The following is a 21,069-nucleotide window of genomic DNA, read 5'->3' as shown; positions in this document are numbered from 1 at the left end:
GCACACTAGCAAAGAACGGAAGGTACTAAGCACCAAAGCTTTGATATTACTTAAAATAACAATGGGAAACATTCCCCAAATAAGCCTCGTATCTTAGAAATGATTTAATGTATGCATATAATATGTAAATATATAATAAGCACAAATATATTAGTGATTATATCTTATATATGTAATATATTTTAATATGTACATTTATATATTAGTTCATATTAATTATATCACACGTGTCAAAGCGATGATGACTTAAAATTTTTTGTGTTCTCTTACTTTGCTTAAAAGCTGCTCTTGGTAAAGCAGAACATCCGTTTAACATAGCCTTCTAGTTAAAATGAACAACTAATTAGATCTTTTTAAAAGGGTTCAACTTCTAAGACAACTGAAGATCCTTAATGTTGCCGTGCACATCTCTAAGATCAAACAATATAAATGCCCTCTGGCTTCTCCCAGGAACTTAAAGGAACAGAGGGGAAAGCAGAGGAGGCAGTGGCAATTTCTAGAATTTGCATAGTACCCCAAAGCACCTGGTAACATTAATTTATTCACATGGCCACCCATGGCATCAGGCTCTCGTTTTCTCCACAGTATAGAGAGAACCCAGACCCCGGGAGCCCCTGCACCCCTTCCCTGGTGAGTTAGGTAAGAGAAATATTGGGATGAAGAATTCTGATATCACTCTCCTTTTCCATTATCCAGACAGCGGTTCCTTGATAGCATCTGCACATCTTCTGTGTGGCCTAGAGGGTAATTTCTTTAGCATGAGGGAACCCCCGCAGCCCCAGCCCAAGGCATCATTAGCTCCTGACTAGCCTCCTGCAAAAGGTGCCTAACTGCTTACCATTTTTTTTTCACTCGTATCTGCCATTAATCTCTACCCAAGAGCTCAATCTCCACCCAAAAGCTCAAGTCAGTCTTCAAAAACTTCAACAGATTGCATCACTCCCCCAGCTTAAAACCTGGAAATATATTCTCTTTGCATTTGGAATAAAAGCCAAACTGCTTAACGTGGCCTTCAAGGCCACATGTGATAGCGCCCCCATCCATCCCTCCCATCGCACCTCACTGTCCCCGCTTGCTCATTGCTCACGAGTGTCTCCGCCTTCATTCATTCATTCATTCATTCTTTCATTCATTGTCCAGCTGTACACAGGCCTTCCCCAATCTCTCTCTGCCAATGCAAGTTTATATGCTTGGGAGTACCCTGTTCTCTTCATGCAGCACGCACCATGATTTGTAATTATACACTCTACTGCTCTTTAAAGTGATCTTTTAGCTCCTCTAGGCTCTAAGCAGCCTGTGAGTGCCTCTTAAGCTGCAACACCTACTACACGGTTTGACACATGAGCCTTTGCATAAGTGTCGGCCTCAGGAAAGCTGAAGCAAGTGAGGAGTGAGAGGACTCCTGACCTGACCAACGCCTCAACAGTTTTGGGATTTGTTTCCTTCTCACCCTGACTGGCTCTGCCTTTTCCTCTTTCACAGAGCACTCTGTCAGATGGATGAAAGGGAAGCAACCTGAGAGTTAGAACATTATGTCCTTTTCCTAAGCTAAATGGACTATTATTTGGAGTCAACAACTAATAGGTCCTTGAGCTATGAATGCTTATGTGATCCAGGGTGCCCCCATTCCCAGGATAATTAGGGAACCCCAAGGTTTATCAAATGAACCCACGAATACAAAAATATTTTTTTATAACCCTTTGCTCTAGGCTGATAGGTTGGCACAACTCCAGGGAGCTCTGTTCCCAGAGGGTTTTGTGATCAACTCCCTGGGTAGAGCAGGTCTTTGTGGCCCTAGCTGGTGGCTCTGTTCTGTTACTCAATGTTTTCATTTTGAATTATTCTTCCAGCGCTATGCTTTCCTCCTAGGTTTATTCTTTGTTGCAAACCCAACATTTACCTTTTTTTTTTTTTTTTAAAGATTTTATTTATTTATTTGACAGAGAGATCACAAGTAGACGGAGAGGCAGGCAGAGAGAGAGAGAGAGAGAGAGAGAAAGAGAGGAAAGCAGGCTCCCTGACGAGCAGAGAGCCCGATGCGGGACTCGATCCCAGGACCCTGAGATCATGACCTGAGCCGAAGGCAGCGGCTTAACCCACTGAGCCACCCAGGCGCCCAAACCCAACATTTATCTTATATGGGTCTTTAAAAATATGATTAAATGGGTCATATTTAATTATGACTGAAATTAAAGTCAGTGAGAGGCTATGAAAAGAAAATCTACTTAAGTCAATTTTTTATTAGAAGAACATCCCTAAACATTACCGATTTTTGAACATTAATTCCTCATTGTTTATTTACTTTGAAAACATAAGCACAAATGAAAATATTATATAAAATATTTTTCTTGATTATTTTTTTGGAAATTTCCATCAAGATCCATGGGGCTTATGAAGAAAAATAAATGTCTATTTCATTGCAGGAGCAGGGATAAAAATTAATAAAGCCACTGCTTTCCTTCGATATAAAAATCCCTCAGTAATCCCAGGCATGGTTTCAAAAGGAAATTAGAAATACATTTTAAGGTCAAAATCTGGGTAAAGGCAATGCCAACATGAAGAACACCTTTGGTAAGAACTTGATTGAGCTAAGAATCAGTCTTTACAGTTCTGTACAGGGTCGTTCTTTACAGGGTCAATTGCTTCACAGGTTTCTGCCAAAGGACCTAAATCTAGAGTTCAAGCAACTTTGACGAGGAATATGGCAATGAAAGTAAGTGAGGGAAAAGTTTACCCCAAAGAACATCTCATGATCTGATATGTTTACTAAAGAGTTAATTCTCCCTTTATATTATAGCCTTGTGGGTTTAAGCAGAAGTTAACTGCAAGGGAGTCAGGTATCAAACTAGGTCAGAGAACCTCTGTAGAAGCTCAAAGGCCATCTCAGAAGCCTCTTCAATCCCTGTCCACGCAGGCAAAAATCACCTTTTCTTTTGCTTTGGTCCTATGGATTCTGTGCAATAAAGACACATCCCAAACTCTGTACAATCAGGAGCCTTGAAGGCTTTTGCTCCCTCTATTTGAGGGCTACATCTAAGCCACGGATCTCCTTTTGTCTCTCCTGAATCCCCAGTGTAGCTGTGCAAATGTTTGAGTTAAAAAAACGAATGTCGGTATTTACAGTGATCTTATTTTAGCTGTCCTCCAGAACTAGGTGGGGGAGAAACAAAGAAGCCCCGAGAAGAAAGCTGAAGTTAAAACGTTTAAAAATAAATTAGGATTAGCAATTGCTTTGAGTCGTTACTGGCATGAAATAAAAAGATTACTGCCAGATGTATGAAATATATAGGGCACAATAATTTAGCTCTCATCTTATTTACATTTAAGGTCAAATAAAACATTCTGTTTTGTATTACTCTGTACAAAGTAGGAGGACTAGAAAAACCATGTATTTTCTATCATCAGAAGACTTTTTTTTCCAGAAACAAATCAAAATTTTACTAAATGAATGAAACACAAGTTTTTAAGGCTTTATTGTATTCCTCCCTCCACCCCCAAATAATCAACTTATTTTCATGATCCCATATAAGACATTCTGATCTTCAAGTCTTTTGTGTGAGTATTTCAGGTCAGGGCCGATTAGGAACACTGGACCCCAGCTGACAGGAACACAGAGCTCTCCCTTGGTCATAAGCCAACAAGACTCCATGGAAACCAGTGAGTCCTAACAGATCAAAGAAGAGTTTAGTACTCAAGAATTGCCTCAAACAACCCAATAATAGAAACTGCACTCAATAAGGGTACAATTTCTCAAATGGACCATTAAATTTTATTATGGAACTCAAAATATCACCCCAAATCCAGAAATTTACAAAAGGAACTGCTGGCTTTCAAAGAAAACCGTAATTCTTTCTTTCGAACTAGGCTATGGAGAGGCTGAAAATATCTGAGGGAGTCGTAAAGAACCTAATCATTTTGCATTTGGGTTAGAAGGTATTGTGATTGTTTTGTGTTTCTCTGGTAATTTTTTTTGTTATGTTTTTAGGAAAGTTATGATAGGCCAGCCCATGCTCTATGTCTTTTCTTGGCTGGTAGATATGGCAACACGGTCATCATTCAGGCCATGTGTTGGCACCAGGACACAGTAACGCGTGGGCACAAGAAGCTTCTAGTTCACAGACAAGCCCTCACACCCAAGAGAAATCAGCTTAAAAGAAAACCAAACAAACAGCAGGTAGACTTATAGAATCAATCTTTGATATTCCTAGAAAGACCTATTTGTATACAGGCATTTTAGCCACTTTTGTATATAAGTCAATTTTCCAAATACCTCTGCTCTTTGTCTCTTTAGACACACATCTCATCAATAGACAAGAGGTCTTGAAACCTTTTATACCTGCTCACTGACTGAGAAACCTTTTCACAAGCAGCACTCGACAACAATAAGATAGTATTTTTTTCCTGTTATTGCTGGATTCGAAACACCATTGGTTCTAAGGGAGGGTCGATGCTGCTTTTCACTTCTCCATTAATTTCTGTACTTCTGAATTCACATTCTCCAAAAGTTCCTAAGCAGAATAGAGGCTGTAGAAGAAAAACCATGTGATAGTCAGTAATTATAATGCAGGAAAGTATTTCTGCTTGAATTAGTGAAGTGTATTGCTTAGACACATCTGTTGCAAATAGGAAAAACTAGATTGCTGTGAACAGGGAAAATTTTATTATTGGAGGTTGTCACTTGGTTCTGCATGTCAAATTACTCTTTCCCAAGATACTTTATAATGTTAGATTCTGTGTAGCAAACAGAAACCCATTCTGCACAAACCCCATTTTAGTGTTGTATTAAGACAACATAATGCCGTCTCTTGTAAATTTGCTGAAAGCACAAAACTCAATTGAATGGCCAGTAGAAGCAAGCAGGCTTCCTCAGTCAGAGACTGAGTGTCTGTGAGGTCCTGTGTGGAAGTTCTTTTAAGAAGTTATACGGCAGCAATATAATATTTTAAAAGGCTAGTGATCAAAAAATTAGGGATATGAGAAATTTGAAATCTTGGTAGTTAGGTGACCAAAGGTGATACAAACCCAGCCTTAATATATGTTTAAATAGGCTCAGTTTTTATATTGTGAGATTGAAAGGGTTGGCATTGCCAGTCCAGACTAATCTAAAACACTAATTTTTAAAAAATTCACCTTTCTTGTTGCTCATCACTTTAAATGTGTGTGTATATATGTATATGTGTGAATACGTCTAAATAAATATACAACACGCGTGCACGCACACGCACACACACACACACACACACACACACCCACACACACCCTTTGTGAAGAAAATAAAGAATCCGCATTTGGTCTGATGGCAACTGCGTTAAGCTAGAAGACCGGGTATCTTGATTCCACTTCATTCTCTTGACGCATACTTTCTGTCCGCGTTTGGTGGCATTGCCAACTCTCTCTGGGCCTCAGTTTTCTCTTAAGTAACATGAGATACTTAGGACTAGGTCTTCTGGTGTCTAAAATTAATACCCAGCACAGCTGAAGTGAGCACAGAGTGCTAGGGACACACTAGACTCATGGGTTATCTGGAGGCAGAGAAGAAGGAGGTTTCATGAATGGAGCAAGATGACAAACAGACTCAAGTTGGCACAGGGATCCGGGACAGGAAAGTAACCGGAGATATGGCTGGACAGAGCCAGACCGTAGAAGCCCTTGATGGGGGAGCCAGTGGTAGATAGTGGTGACCTCAGCTTGCTGAGAGGAAGGCCAAGTCTACCCTGTTCCTAAACTCTCTTCTCTGGGCCACATTCCAATCTGAAATAATGGCTTACTTCAGACAAACACAACTCCACCCAAATGCAGAGAGTGGAACATCTGACCTTTCTAACACATTCTGCCTGCATTATATTTATATAACTTGCCTCTTACTCAGAGTACTGCCAGGGTGAAGGTAGACTCAGGAAAAAAAAAATCATGCATCTCTGTTCGATGTTTTGTTGTTGTTTCTTTAAACGAGGATTTCTTGCTCAAACAAGAGCATTTCCGCTGTGGAAAGAAGGGTTTCCATCAGATCATCTGTCAGATAACCATTTCCACTCCAGAGGTGGAAGCAAGGCCGCATTAACAGCAGGCAGGCCCAGTGAGGCCGAGTTTAGAGATGATGAATTTCTTTGGTCATAACTGGACCTGAGCTCCAGAGTGGGGCTCCCCATGCTACCTTCACTGACTCTCCTGGCTCCACAAACCTTAAGGAATGAAGAAACACAAGCCAGAAGCAGCTAGGGGTTTTACCATATGTTTCCTAGCTGAGAGAAACAGCCGCCTTTCCCTAGTGGTCTGTGCTGCTGCCTTTAAGGAATTGAAAAACCCGATCCAGCAGGAAGAAGGCCCCGTGCCTAGCCTTGACATTAATTATTACATCAAATCATTAAAGCCTTGACACAGGCAGAAAAAAAGGTCCCCCTACCACTTTCTCTTCCAATGACTTAATGTTGTTGGAAAAGGAGGAGAATGAGGAATTTTGTCCCCCAGGGACAGTGGCACAAAGGACCACAGTTTATTTAAGTAACTTGCAACCTACAAACAGACTGCATTCTAAATCATTCTGAGCCCAGACTTAGAGTCTGGAGTCTGGAACACATTTTCCCATGGACATAACATTCTAAGAGATAAATAGGTAATGAAATTGCCTCCACTGGCCGATTTAACCTTGGCACTGAATAGCATAGGGAGCCTGCCCTCCTGTTTGCAACCTAGTTCCACCCAGCTGTCCAAGCCAGAAGCCTAGAAACCACTCTCAGCAGCTCAGTTATTGGTCTCCTGTCCTCAGGCCCGACAGGCCCTATGGTCTACTTCTGAGTCCTAAAGAGAGAGGAATGGAGAGCAGATAGTATTTTCTAACAGAATAATTTTCATGTAAAACCCCATGAGACACAGGAAACATCTCTAATTCTGCAGAGAATATAGTATGACTCTGGCATATGTTCCAAAAAAACAAAGCACCAGTTGGCCCAAGGTGGGTTCTGTGTGTGAGCAGTTCTGGACAGTGTGGTTGGCTGGACTGTGGGCTCCTTCTAGTCATGGAGACCTCAGCAACTCAAGACCAGAAGATGAGGACATCTTCTAACGTTGTTTGTAATAGGAGACATTCTCCCCTTTCCCCAAAGTCCCCCAAAATAACTTGAGCAATAGAAGAATGGATCTTCTGCAAAGGGATAAGAGCCAGGGGTTGAGAGATTATACTCAGAGCGAAGTTTTATTTAGAAAATAAGAGTGCAACAATTAAGTACAACAGCCACACTTTCATGGGCACTGTAGGTTGCTTACCCAACATCTACTCTATACTTCTCCTTTCCCAACAACCCCTTGTTTTGTTGCGGTGTCTACCTCTTCAACTCTTCTATTCACAGTCACATGGTATAAGGGCAGCATATCCCATACCCAGCTGTACTGGTGGATCCAATTAATCTAAGTCAATCAGGTCATGGCATTTGTAGTAAAGTTAGTCCTCTCTGAGATGTAAAAGGCCTCATCGGATTAGAAGAAGGGACTTGTATTCCATGGCTAGAGAGAGACCCCTCTCTTTCTCCTGGTGCAGACGGACCAGAGAATCTGCTAATCCATTTGTGTAGAGCAGCCATTTTGTGATCATTTAGGGGAACCTGCCAGAGAAAGAAGCCAAGAAAGACGGCAAGCCAAGAAAGTTTCTAAGTCACTGAGTCAATTAACCTTAAAGGACATCCTCCCACAAGAATAGTTTAGTAATTTCTTTTTGTTTTTGCAAATTTGAATTGGAGTCTTCATCATATTTGAAAATGTTTTATCTCATAAAGTGAAAAACAAATGGGGAAAAGAACAATGAAACTAGTAAACCAGGGAAAATATGAAACCTTGGAGATAGTGGGGGACAGAAGATGTAATAAATGTGAATGTGCTTTGAATGTTAGGGAAGAAAATGCCTTACATATCTCTCATATTTTCTCCCTGAACATACACTGATCTACTAAAATCAAAATTCTTGAGAAGGCAAGTCTTCAGTTTGCTATAAATCTAGAATACATAGTGCTCATCATTTTCTCTAAGTGGCTCACTTGGGAAACACATTTTCCTGAATCAAGATACCATAGTATTTAATCCATTTACTCAACAATTGCTCATACACAAGAGTGAGCAACAGTAAATAACTTGCCTTTCAGGCTAAAATCTGGTGGCAGGAGAGAGAATTAATCCTCTCTCTGCAATGTAAATGCAAACATTTGATGTTTAAATTGGTGTTCCCACAGCAGAGAAGATTTGTTTAATTGTAAGTCTGAATGAGCTGCCGAGAAGTGGTTGGAAATAATTAGAAGAAAAAAGTTTTCTTGGCTGTCTTTCAAGGTGGTCAGAAGAACGATCACAGAGGAAGAAAAATAAATTAATGTGTTCAATATCTCACAGCAGGTCAGCTGGTCATGTCAACAAACCTTCTTGCCATCTGTTTTTTGTACTCGTAAGTGACCCCATGAGCATCATAATCATCTCGTTTAAGGGTTTAAAGTTTCTCAGATAAGAAAGCTCATGTTCATAAAAAATCACATGGAAAACTTTTGAAATTGTATTTTATGCCTAAGAAATACATAGTTGAGACTGGTCTCGAGGTGAACCAAGTGGTAGACCAGCTCACTGAGTTCTAGATGAGAGAAGCCCTCCATCTCCCATGAGAATCCAGTGCTTTGCTACTCTGTCCTCAGGCTCACTCAACCATACACGTACAGGCAGAACCAATTTAAAAGGGAGCACGTTCCAAAAGACTCCTGGTAAATGGTTGTTTATTTCTACAAGAAAATGCGTTCCAGGTTCTAATGGTATATATGGGTCCCAGCCATACAAAAAGCCACATAAAAGCTTTTTAACACACAATAATCCTCATTGTGGGATCCAACTGTAGGTTATCTGTGTCTTTATGAAAGAACATGCCTAGGAGGCCGGGGGTAACCCACACTGGGAAGACAAGAAGCTGAAAGGAGGAGGGAAAGGCAAAGATTTCTTTATCTTCTCTCTTCTTCTTTCCTTCAACCTTGCATCACCCATGACTAGCAAATCCCCAGGGATGTATTCTTCTGATAGGTATTGTTTTCCTTTCTTCTTCCATGATACGTACAGTACCCCCCATGAGGCTCAAACAGGCACCTTCCTCACCATCTGTTCACTCTCCTCTCAGCATGCAAGACCCTATCTTATTGCTCATTCCAATGCATTCCACCTAAGCCCATGCTACAGAATAAATGAGAACGCCCAGGTCTTAGAGTCTCAAAATTAAAATTGGAATAAAATGCAGATGCATAAAACTTTAAAGTGTTATACAATTGTAATGTGTTCCTGTTCTTGCTCTGATGTGTTATTGAAGCTCTCCTAATTCTTTCTTATACACGATGACTCATGTCTGTATCACTACGGTTTTATAGCTCATATGCCTATCTCTAAACTCTAATATCAAGATATGTGACCTAGTGCAAAATGTGGACGCTACATTCTCTAGGTGAGAAGTTCTCCTGGAGGTGAGGTGTGTCTACAAATACCGGACTTTCAGTTGTCTGCGGGAACAGTGGGGAAGAATATAGGTAACAGGAAGTGGTCCTCCTAATGGTCCTCCAAATGGCCCTAACTGCATTTCAGGAACAGCAGGGGTTAACAAGGCTCTGTCTGCTTGAGGACTTCCTAGGCATAGTTTTATGTCTAATGAGGACAAAATATACTCCCAAATATTTTTCAAATGAACTTGTGGAAAACAACCCTGGCTTAAATTGAAGATTGCTTGCATATAACATATGCTGTGTATATACATAGTTTACTGTCTGAATCCTTATTAGTTCCCAGTCTTTCCCTATAGAATCCTAGTCTTGAATGTTCAAATGTTCTTCAGAAATTTTGAAAAGCTTTTGGGAAAGGGCATTTTGCCAAGAGGGGGATCTTCCTAGATCCCGATAGTGGTACGGGCGAGCCAGTCCATGCCTCTGTTCCCTCTGAGGCTTTCTCAGCTTCACCTCACAAGCAGCCTTTGAGACCAAGGGCACAGAAGAAAGGAATCATTCACCAAGCCAGGCTTCTGAGGAGATGACCCACCTCCACACTGGGGGAGTAGTTTCCAACTCTTTACCCAACTCCTCAACCCAAGAAGGCAGATGACCATTTCCCCAGGGAGGGCTTTTCCAAAGGATTTCGCACTGTTCAATTTTACAACTTTAGACCTGGCAGACCAAGGAGACTTTTTTTTTTGCCTTAAAAAAAACTATTTTTAAAGGTTGTATTTATTTGAGAGAGAGAGAGAATGCGAGAGCATGAGCAGGGAAGGGTTGGGAGAGGGAGAAAGAGAATCTCAATCAGACTCTACACTGAGCACGGAGCCTGATGCGGGGCTCGATTCCAGGATCCCAAGATCATGACCTGAGCTGAAGCCAAGAGTTGGCCGCCCAACCGACTGAGACACCCAGGTGCCCCAACCTTAAATAAATATTTCAACAAATAACTTTTTCTATGTAGGCAAAAGATCACTCAAATTAGTAATATATATCTTGTTTGGAAATCATCTTTGTGCAATGGCACTGGGATGTTAGGATGGAACACATATCTTGTCTATGTCTTGTTTCAAATCATTTTTCTTTCACCAGTCCTTAGGTTGTCTAGAGAGGGGCCCCCAATCCTCCAGTTAAAATGATAAAGTATGGAGTTATAAAAACCTGCTCTGAATTTAAGGTGATTCAGCGATGCTAAAAAGCCCATAATTAACCAAGCTGTCCCTTCAGTTTGAAAGGGCCACCAGATTTTCATCTCTAAGACTCCTCCTTAGGCATAAAGAACAGAATGGTCCTTCCCACTAGACTTTCCCCAGGGAAAATCTGGTTGGGGGAGGGGAGAAAAAGTGATCTGGATTCAAGAGGGAAAGAAGAAAGGTGGAGGTGCGCCTAAGGAAAAAAAAAAGATTAAGCCTGGAAAATAACATTTATGGGGAAAACTAGAATATTTTCTAATTTGGAGTTATTCCAAGAAACACAAATGACCGCACATACATCCAGGTTTTAAGGGTTAAAAAGGTAGTTTTATCAGAAATATTAGATAGCAAAATGGCTTAGAGTTTTAAACTTTATCCTGAGATCATCTTCACATTCAGAACTACGGACAAATAAATTTGGGTTCATCATGTAAAACAGAGGCATTGACCTGCTTTTAAATATCTCTGTATTTAAAACTAACCCAGCTTAGTAATTTCTTATGAATATATGTGAAATTTCTTAATTTTGAATCAAAAAAGTTTGTGAATAGTTACATGTCCGGGACCAGGCTATGTACCACGTGTAAGACCTAGTTCTGCCTTTGAATGACCTCAGTCCATTAGAGCAGGAATTAAATGCCCAAGAAGGCATTTCAAGACAGATTTTTAAGATCACAAAGCAGCATCACATAATTAAAATTGCTAAATGCATTGTTCAGAGTCTAATTGATACATATAGTAGCTTTGAGGAGCAGAAAGATAAAATCAGGTCAGAGTAATTTAAAAAGGAGAAGGAATTTTAAAAGGATAGATAAGGTCCAGATAATAGTATTACTGCTACTACCTTCCAGCTCTATTTGAGAGCCTGCCAAGGGCCAGGCTCTCACTATAGTTGGCATTGAACATGCACTCTCTAGACTCAAAATGAAACTAAAGTGAGTTTATTGCCATGATTTTACAGATAAGGATAGCAAAACATTTGCTCAAGGTCCGAGGGAAGAGGTGAGCAGAGACATACCCCCAGGTCCTGCTGATCCAGAGCCCTCTGTGTTTCTTGCAAACCGACTCCCAGGAGCAGAGAGAGTTCTGGGTGGCACAAAATACATTTTTCTAGAACAGGTGACTTTTTAAGATGAAAAAAAAAAAAAAGGTCAGATGTTACAGAGCAAGCAACATGTCATTGTGAATTTTAGACCCGACACCTGACATAATTAACCCAGCATGTTGGGCGGGTCAGGCTGGTAGGTAGAAGGAGTAGGAGGCTCGCCAGTTCAGAAAAATGAGAGAGAAAGATAATCTGGTCCTTCTGCCCTGATGTGGCAACACAGATGCACATGGCATGGCTGGGCTGTTGGGTAGCATTTCACATTTCACAGCAACCAAGAAGATACTGGACTTGGCCTTGTATCAGGGTATTTACAATTTGTCCTGTTTCCAAAATTCCTAAATTTGTGACTTTGGGCAATGACTTAAATTTCTGAGAGCTTCCATCTCCTAACATGTGAAGTCCAACTTATGATAATAACTTGCACAAGGCTAAAAGAATTAAGAAAAAAATATACATAGTTGACCCTTGAACAATGTGGGTGGCAAGGGCACTGACCCCCTCCCCAAGCTGTTAAAATCAGCTTATCACTTTTGACTCCCCCCAAAACTTAACTACCAATAGCCTACTAGTTCCCAGAAGCCTTATGGATAACATAAACTGTCGAATAACACATATTTTGTACATATGTTATATACTGTATTCGTATAGTAAAGTCTTCTTCAGGCTTTTTAATGTAGTCGAGTCATGGGGGCATGGATTAAAGGGTGCATGAAGCACTGAAAGAGACAAAAACCCTATTCTTACAATAAGGTGAGCTAGGGAAAAGAAAATCTTATTAAGACAATCGTAAGGCAAATATGTTTACAGTGGTGTCCTGTACTTATTGAAAAAAACCTGCGTGTAAGTGGACCCATGTAGTTCAAACAAACCCATGTTGTTCAAACCCGTGTTGTTCAAGGGTCAACTGCACTGTGTCGCGTGTGGTAAATGGTCAAGTGTTCACTTTTTTTTTTCCTTTATGAAGGCTGTGGAAGTGGGAAAGAAAGGATGAATAGATGGTGAAGTAAATTTTGTGAGATTTGGTGACCAAAGATATGGGGGCTTGTGGTGGGGAGTGGGGAGAAGGAGGGAAAGAAACTTTGAATATGAATTTAAAATGAAAAGCCTACACAAAAATATCTTTATTTCCTCAAGTAGGAGTTAGGAGTTAGCTTTAGGAAGGTGACTGGGAGATCCCCCATTGAAAACACCCAGAGAAGAGTTAGAACTAAGGCAGAGGGCTTAGGAAGAACAAAGAAAGCAGGAAATAGGACATGGCAGTCATTTGCCCAAGAGCCTGGTTGTTCTACTACTCCATTTCTGAGGACCTGTGAATTTGCTCAACTGTTTTTCTTTGAATGCCCATGCTTTAGAAATCAAAGGAACATATATGAAGCTATAATGTTTTAAGAAACCAGATCCCACTTTTTTTTTTTTTTGAGACAAAGAATATTAAAGGAAAATACTCTACTTAACACAGGACTTCAGATCAATTTCAACTCTGTGTCTTTCAATTTTAAAACACAATAACTGCTTTAATACCCAGCTTCACTTTCAAAAGTCTTTATCATGAATGTAATCTTCCTCCAGAACAAGCTTTCCAGATGGCGTAGATGGTGGGGAAAGACATGGTAGGGAAAGACAATAAAACCCACATTTCTAGCAGGGCGTGTATCTTGGAAAACGCGACTGCAGTAGAGATGGCTGGGGTCTGGAATGAGACCAGATGAAAGGGGTGGAGTCCGAGGTGGAGGGGAGTCAGTGGCATCATGCAGTCCCCAGGAATGCGGGCCTTGATTCCCGCCAGTCATGGTGGATAATTCTGTTTTTACTGACTTCTTATGCTAGGCGAGCCTGGCCCAGTGCTTCTGCAAGGTTCTCAAATTCGAAAATGAGTTGTCTGTTCCAGACACTGGATTCATTATCTCCAGCTGCTGAAAGCAGATCTGGCACTACTGAGTGCATCTGGTTCTTTTGACATTTTATGTGACAGCTTTTTTGTGCCTATTAGATGGTCCCTAGGCAAGCCCCTGGCAGGCCTGGCTGAGGTTCATCATCGGCTGCAGATGTTAAGAACATGAAACCTCCCATAATCCTCCATGACCCCAGACTTCTTGGGGATCTGACAGTCTATCTGCTTTCTAAAATACAACAGTGACCTGCACCTACCTATACAACAAGTAAATAACTTAGGAGGCTTAATATATCAAAGCAGAGCTTTGAAATATATAAAGGAAAAACTGATCGAGTTCAAAGGAAAAACCAACAACCCACTAACACAGTGAGAACTCTAGAACGGCTCTCTCGGAAAATGATGGGCCCAGTAGCAAAAAAGGGAGAATCCTGATGATCTGAATAACAATGAAAACAATTTTAATTAAGAACTTCATACCCAAACAACAACAAATAAGCACCATTTCCAAAGGCACAGAACATACACAAGCGAATGCTTTATAAGGGAAGGACATCTCTTTGGATCACATTTCTAACCTCTTGGGTATAATACATTTCTGATACCAGTATTTATCACATGTTGTTTCACAGAAAGATTATTTGTTAGACATGCCTTCCCTTCCCTGCCTCACTTTATAACTTCTCCAAGGGCAGAAGCCTTGTCTTCTTGCCTTGCCACCCCTCACAATGCTCACTGTCTTATATGTGGTGTCTTCATACAAAGTAGGCACTCATTTATGAAATGATCACCAGGACACAGGTCCCTTTCAGCAAGGTATCACTAACAACTTCGGCAAAGTCACTGTATGCTACTTCCAATAATGTGTTACATAAGGAGTCCTTTAGGATCTATCAAATCTTATTAGATTGGTGGTCATTTGATACTGAAAGATCTAAGGAAACTTTCTTCCACATTAGACTTTCAGATGACTGAATGTCATCTTAGCTGAACCACGGGCCAGTGCTTAGCTAAATGCTTCAAGATGCCCCACAAATTTTATGCTTGGGACATTCAGGTCACTCTGAGGGGAGAGCAGAAGGTGAGGAGAGATCCCTACTGAGCACACCCAAGGTCTGGCTCAGTTACTGGATAGGCAGGTGGCGTGTACAGAGCTATGGTGCAGGCCTTGCGGTCCAGAAATGTCCCCTCTCCTAGCTCCTCCCACAGGGACAGGTCACAGTTATGACTTCAGTTCATCTATATTTCTTTTTCTTTTCTTTTCTTTTTTTTTTTTTAAGATTTTATTTATTTATTTGTCAGACACAGAGAGAAAGCAAGAAAGCACAAGCAGGGGGAGCAGGAGAGGGAGAAGCAGGTTCCCTGCTGAGCCGGGAGCCCCATGTAGGGCTCGATCTCCGGATCCTGGGATCATGACCTGAGCTGAAGGCAGATGCTTAACTGACTGAGCCATCCAGGCGCCCTGCATCTGTATTTCTTTCTATAACGGATTTCTGTGTTTGTGTTCCCATACTCGACTTTACATCTGTATTTACCAAATTACGTTCCACAGAACAACACAATTAATAGATTTAAAAGTCCTAAGGCCAGGTGGGGGCTGTGGGGAGACATTCCATGCCTCAGTAAGTTTGAGAAAGCCTGCCTGCATCCCATCCTGGTTGAAGACAGCTGATTCAGAGCAGCCTGGTAAAGGCTCTGCAGAAAAAGGAAATCATAAACGTCGCTTTAATCCTAAACTTACTTGACCACAGAGCCCTCCCACCCCCTCCTTATTTTTGATAGGAACCTATTCCCATAATTCTACAAAATCGAGGTCATACTGACCCGAGAATCCCCTAATTCTCGATGCCAGGAAGAAGAACTTGTTCCTCATTCCAAAAGTCATCCTTTCATGAGAAAACAAGTACTTTTTTTTTTTTTTTTTAACTAATACCCTTTTTTTCCTGAGAATGGTTGGGGAGCCTCTCACACCTTCCACCATCTCTAATGAAAGATCTACAATGAGAAAGTCTTCCTCCTCCACCCTCCCCTCACCCCTAAAACGGTGTCTAATCTCTATACCAGCTTAAACTATGCAAACTCCTGGAGATACTTTTTAAAAAATAGTTTTAAATTTTTGATTGTGGTAAAATACACCTAACGTATAATTTCCCACCTTGACAATCTTTAAGTGTGCAGTTTGGTAGTGTGAAGCACATTCACACTTTAATGCAAGCAACCTTGAGAATTCTTCAATAGAAGATATTTTTTAATGGGGGAGAGATGCCCACTCTGTGGTCAGAGTCAATCGGTACCTCTTTCCGAGTGCTGTAATTTTGTGCCATATTTTTGTAACCACTATATTTAGCGATAACACATTTAATCTTCGATTATGCATTAAAAAATCATTTTCCTGACACTGATTCAGGGGATTTTGCAATGGAAGAAACGGAAGGAGAGCATCTCAGTGACTTTTTAAAGATCCCATACTGCATTAAGTCCCTGACCTCTAGCAACGTGCCAAGAGTTGAGTCGGATGCGTGTATCATTAACACCGTCTAGCTCAGGACAACGAGTTCTATACTCACAACGTGAATCATTTATGCTGCAGCCACTGATGACCCTTCTATCAGCTGTCTTCCGACAAATCTATCAGCCCTGAGTAAGACACTTACCGGGCCTTGGGTACACAGTCGCAAGGACATGGGCAGGACATGGAAGGGCTAGGCAGAGCCGATTGCTCCCTGAGCATGCCCGTCTTGTACTGTTTGTAGGTCCTGGGGTAATAAGCCTGATATTTCAAGCCTAGAAAGCCTTCAGCTTCAAGACTCGACACTTCTGAGGTCCCACAGAAACAGTTACAGACCTAGGGTCGATGTGCGTGCCTCCTGGGAGGGCACGAAGAATGTTCTGATGGGGATGCTGGACAGGAGAGCTGCTCACCCACCAGGGAAGAGCACGACCACATAGTGGGTCCCAAAGGCACCCTCACAGCAATGCTAGGTAATGGCGAGCCTGGCAGGGGAGATCTCCCATGTCAGGTCTTTGGTATCTCCACCAAAAACCACCCCACTGTCCTGGGCTTTACCCTGGGCATGCCTCACAGCAGCTCTGCCCCCCACACTTGCATCAGAGGGCGGGTGAAACCCTGGGCAGGAAGGAGCAGAGAACAAAATGCAGAGGCAAGTTTATTCAGAAAAATGTTACGTACATGTGGGTGTGGGTGTGTATGCATATATTTGGGGGGGTAACTTTACAATGTAGTCTTGACACTGAATTTCTCTCTGACACACACACTCATGTCCCATCAACAGAAAAATAACACATTCCAGTTTCTCTGCGGTCAACAAACCCTGTGAAATAGACCCATACTCCTCTGATTTTTCAATAAACTAGGACCATCTAACCAAGTACTATGAATTAGAGTCGGTTGATTCCTTCTGTTTATAACCCTAGACTTATGTTTTCAACAGCTGGGGAGAGGAGCACCTTTCTCTAGGATTCTCTTACTCATCTAGCTTCATGTGTTTAAGTGGCATCCAGTGGCATATACTGGCTTGTTAATCTCAAGAGGACAGCTCTTACCTATGGTTAGCGGGTGACGGTCTGGTAGATTACAGTTTTATATTAATGTACTATGTACATGTTTGTGTGCGTGCCCAGACACTTGCCAGTCTGAGGAGTGGAGGGTTAGCAGCTCAATTAGACACCAAAGCAATTTCAGGATACTTCTGAGGTTCAACATGGCTTTTCTAAAGGAGAACATTAGCTCTTTCATTCTTTGAGCAAATATTTGAGCTTCTCTTATGTCTGGCTTTTTCTAGAGTATATAGCAACGATCAAACAGACAAAGTCCTAGCTGTCAGGGAGCTTATCTTTGAGTGCGTACCTAGTTTGAAAAAAGTTCTTGAGACATGCAACACACTTACTTTAAATCAACAAGTGACTTTCAGAAGATAGTCTGGACACAATCTATATAGTCAGTACTGTTGAAGGCTAACAAATATTTTCTTCAGAACCAGATCATGGCTTCAGACACAAACAAAACCAGATCTGTCATGGTATTTGAAAATGTTTTGTACTCAGTAATAGAGATCAGCAACTAGGGAAGAACTAAAATTCTAGACTCCCACAGCAGTAAGGAGGCAGGGAGAACCACTGTTCTCATGAACACACACCAGCCCTCCCACCCCTGGCAAAAACACTTGTCCGAAATGGACAAAAGAAGCCTGAGTCAAGTCTTGCTTTCCCTTCCCTATTTTTCTGTATCCTATTACAAAGCAAACAGATATCAACGGAACTCTTGAGGGAAAAATTATTTCTTTTACTCTAGAAAAATGGTGCAAAAAATCACAGCTACTCGACCTAACAAGATGTCACTTCTTTTTTTGTAGCTAGAATGGTGTCTCTGATAACCAGACAACTCCATGGGCTCATTCACAGAGAAGACAATCATTCCTAAAAATTAATAATTACTTCTCTTGCAAAGAAAAAAAAAGCATTCAAATGACTGAATGTCATGTACATAGAGGGTGCCTGGCTGTGACTCAGACTTTTGTGGGCACTTTGGGCCCTTCCTTAGTAAAAAAGACCCAAAATTGCATTTTATGACTGCATTGTTATAAAGAAAAACATCAACCAGGCTGAGCCCCATTATCATATACTCACTATCATATTCACTTATCTCTTGCTTTTAAAAGAAATTAAAATTAAAACATTTTCTTTTTTTAATTTAAGAGTTTATTTATTTATTTGACAGAGAGAGACCACAAGTAGGCAGAGAGGCAGGCAGAGAGAGAGAAGTGGGGAAGCAGGTTCCCTGCTGAGCAGAGAGCCTGATGCAGAACTCGATCCCCGGACCCTGAGATCATGACCTGCGCCGAAGGCAGAGGCTTTAACCCACTGAACCACCCAGGCGTCCAAAATTAAAATATTTTCATGGGCCTTTAAAAATATCATGGATCCTGGGCACTGTGCCTAACAAGTAAGTCAGCTCAGGACCACAGACTCCTGATTTTTTTTTTTTTTAAGTAAGTTCCACACCCAGCGTGGAGCCCAACACAGGGCTTGAACTCACAACTCCAAGAACATGACCTGGGCTGAAGTCAAGAGTCAGGGACAATTAACCTACTGAGCTACCCAGGTGCCATCACGCTTTCGATATTTAAGCTACTCAGCATTCTATCATAAGTTAGGCGAAAGATCTGGGACTTTATTGCCAGCTAAGAAGATCTGCAGCAAGAAAACCACTGTTTTTACCAGTTAACAAAATATTGATGAATTCTGAACTCTGACACAGCAAAGTCATCTTTACTCCATTAAAATACCATCTGTCCTTGTAATAACTATGAGTACATCAAGAAGAGTAATGCAGTGTATCAAATATTTATGATTCCAATAAAGCATTATTATTTTGCTAGTTAAAGGCAACAAAACTCTAACCCATGGCTACACTGATGCTTTTAATTTTTTTTTTTTTTTAACTATTTGGTTAAAAAAAAGGACTGGTATAAATTTTAAAGTATAAACTTACGAGTAAAAAATGATAATGTTTATGCTTAGCCAACTGAGTTTCTTCACCTTTCCTATGGTTCTAGTAAGCATTTGATACATCATTGAGCAACATTAGCTCAACATTCCACATCTTGACCAACAGCTTATCACATGCTCAGAGGATGATCAAGTACTGAGGAAAGAAGCAAAGTAAAATAATTGCCTTGATTTAAAAAAAAAAAAAAAAAGCTTGTCCCTTCCTTCCTTTGCCTTTTATTATTCATTGTGGTATTTCAAATACTACCATGACAAAATTAGATTGAGACTTTAAATCTTGAAGAAAGACTAGAAGTTAAAAGGACAAGCAGTACTTTTCTAGCCAATAAAAAATATTTAAAGTATTACCTAAAAATCCAACTCATGAATAGCTGAGGGCCAATGGGAAGAAAGGACTCCAAATTGGGTCACGCTGAGGCTTACTCTTCCTGACTTTATTTTTATTGTTCACGTATATATATATTAAAAGTTTGCATTTTCTTTTATATGTCATCCTATGGTTACCATATTTGTTATTCTGGCTCACAAAACAGTTAAAAGAAAGAAAAATTTTGCGCTTGGGATACTTATTCAAAAATACCTAACAAACCTGTTAAGAATATATTAATCTTTTAACATATTTCATGATCAAGTGACAAAAAAAGAAAATAGCTCACTTTTACGGTTGAAGCCTTTCCAGTGTCTGCACTCAAGACTCCTAACGTCTGTCTTCACCTGCAGTAGAAACACAAAAATTAACTTGCTTCTTATTACTTTTCCAGAATTATTTCAGTGGAACATGGATGACATGTCAGGGCTAATTCTCAGTGCCAGAAGGAACACTGGCTGCAAAAAGGCCAGCGTTTTCTGAGGAAAATGCCACGTCTATACTACTGGTCTGTAATAGACCTATAACAATAATCATAACAATTTAAATAAAAAACAAAAACAGGATGTGGTATTAGGAAAGTTACTGATGTTCAATCCTTGATTTTCTCTTTCCCTTGAAATCCACACAAAGCTCAAAAAAAGATGTGAACTTCCAATGGCACTAAAAACTAAGTCCAATGACCATGGGGCCCCTGGGTGACTCAGTCAGTTGAGTGTCCAACTCTTGATTTCAGCTCAGGTTATGGTCTCAGGGTCATGGGATTGAGCCCTGAGTTAGGCTCCTCACTGACCATGGAGCCTGCTTGGGATTCTCTCTCTCTCTCTCTCTCCCTTTGGCCCTCCCCCTGTGCTTGCACTCTCTCTCGCTCAAAAACAAAAACAAAAACAAAAACAAAAACAAAAACTAAGTTCAATGACCTCCCAGAAGCTGGGAAGTTCTCCTTCCTGGAGAAGAGATGAAAGCAGGAGGAGAGTGGGTGGTTCTATTCAGTCTCAACCACACTATTCCTATCCCTGAAGCCCAAGTCATCCATTGGATGAACACCTTTCTAAGGTCATGGCCACTCTATCCCTGATTCTCTCCATGGCTGTATCCCATAATTTGTCCCCCTTTCTATCTCTGCAAAGTAGTTGGGATGGGGGTGGAAGTCCACAGGGGTGATATTTACATCTGGTAAAATTTGGGGTGTTTTTTTTCTGGCCACTATTTTTAAAAAGAAGGAACCACAGACATTTCCATTTCTGTAGAGTTTTAAAGGAAAAACCAAATGTGTTTAGAAACCTATCAGCTGGCTTTGCCTGAAATCTGTCTATGAGGTATTTCACTCTGTAATGAACCAGTGACTGTTTTTTAAATATCTAAATCACAAATTCCTGTTTTTATTTCTATTTCTGCCTTTCCTGTATTATATTTATTACTGATTTCAAGCTTAACTAAATACATATTTCACTTCTTTATTCTCTCCAATTTAAAATAAAACAAAAAAC

General features: G+C 40.7%; 1 protein-coding gene across 1 annotated transcript in view; it reads right to left on the bottom strand.

Annotated features, from left to right (window-relative positions):
* Positions 1-21,069, bottom strand: part of PLEKHG1 (pleckstrin homology and RhoGEF domain containing G1) — a 218,483-nt gene that overhangs the window by 144,587 nt on the left and 52,827 nt on the right. Inside the window, exon 2 of the mRNA XM_032836355.1 lies at positions 19,869-19,926. Within this exon, the coding sequence (XP_032692246.1) occupies positions 19,869-19,926 (58 nt within the window). The remainder of the gene's footprint in view (positions 1-19,868; positions 19,927-21,069) is intronic.

Source organism: Lontra canadensis, unplaced genomic scaffold, assembly GCF_010015895.1.
Source record: "Lontra canadensis isolate GAN:19392208 unplaced genomic scaffold, GSC_riverotter_1.0 scaffold92, whole genome shotgun sequence".
NCBI lineage: Eukaryota > Metazoa > Chordata > Mammalia > Carnivora > Mustelidae > Lontra > Lontra canadensis.
The sequence above is the reverse complement of the archived record's forward strand: the minus strand, read 5'-3'. Positions and strand labels throughout refer to the sequence as shown.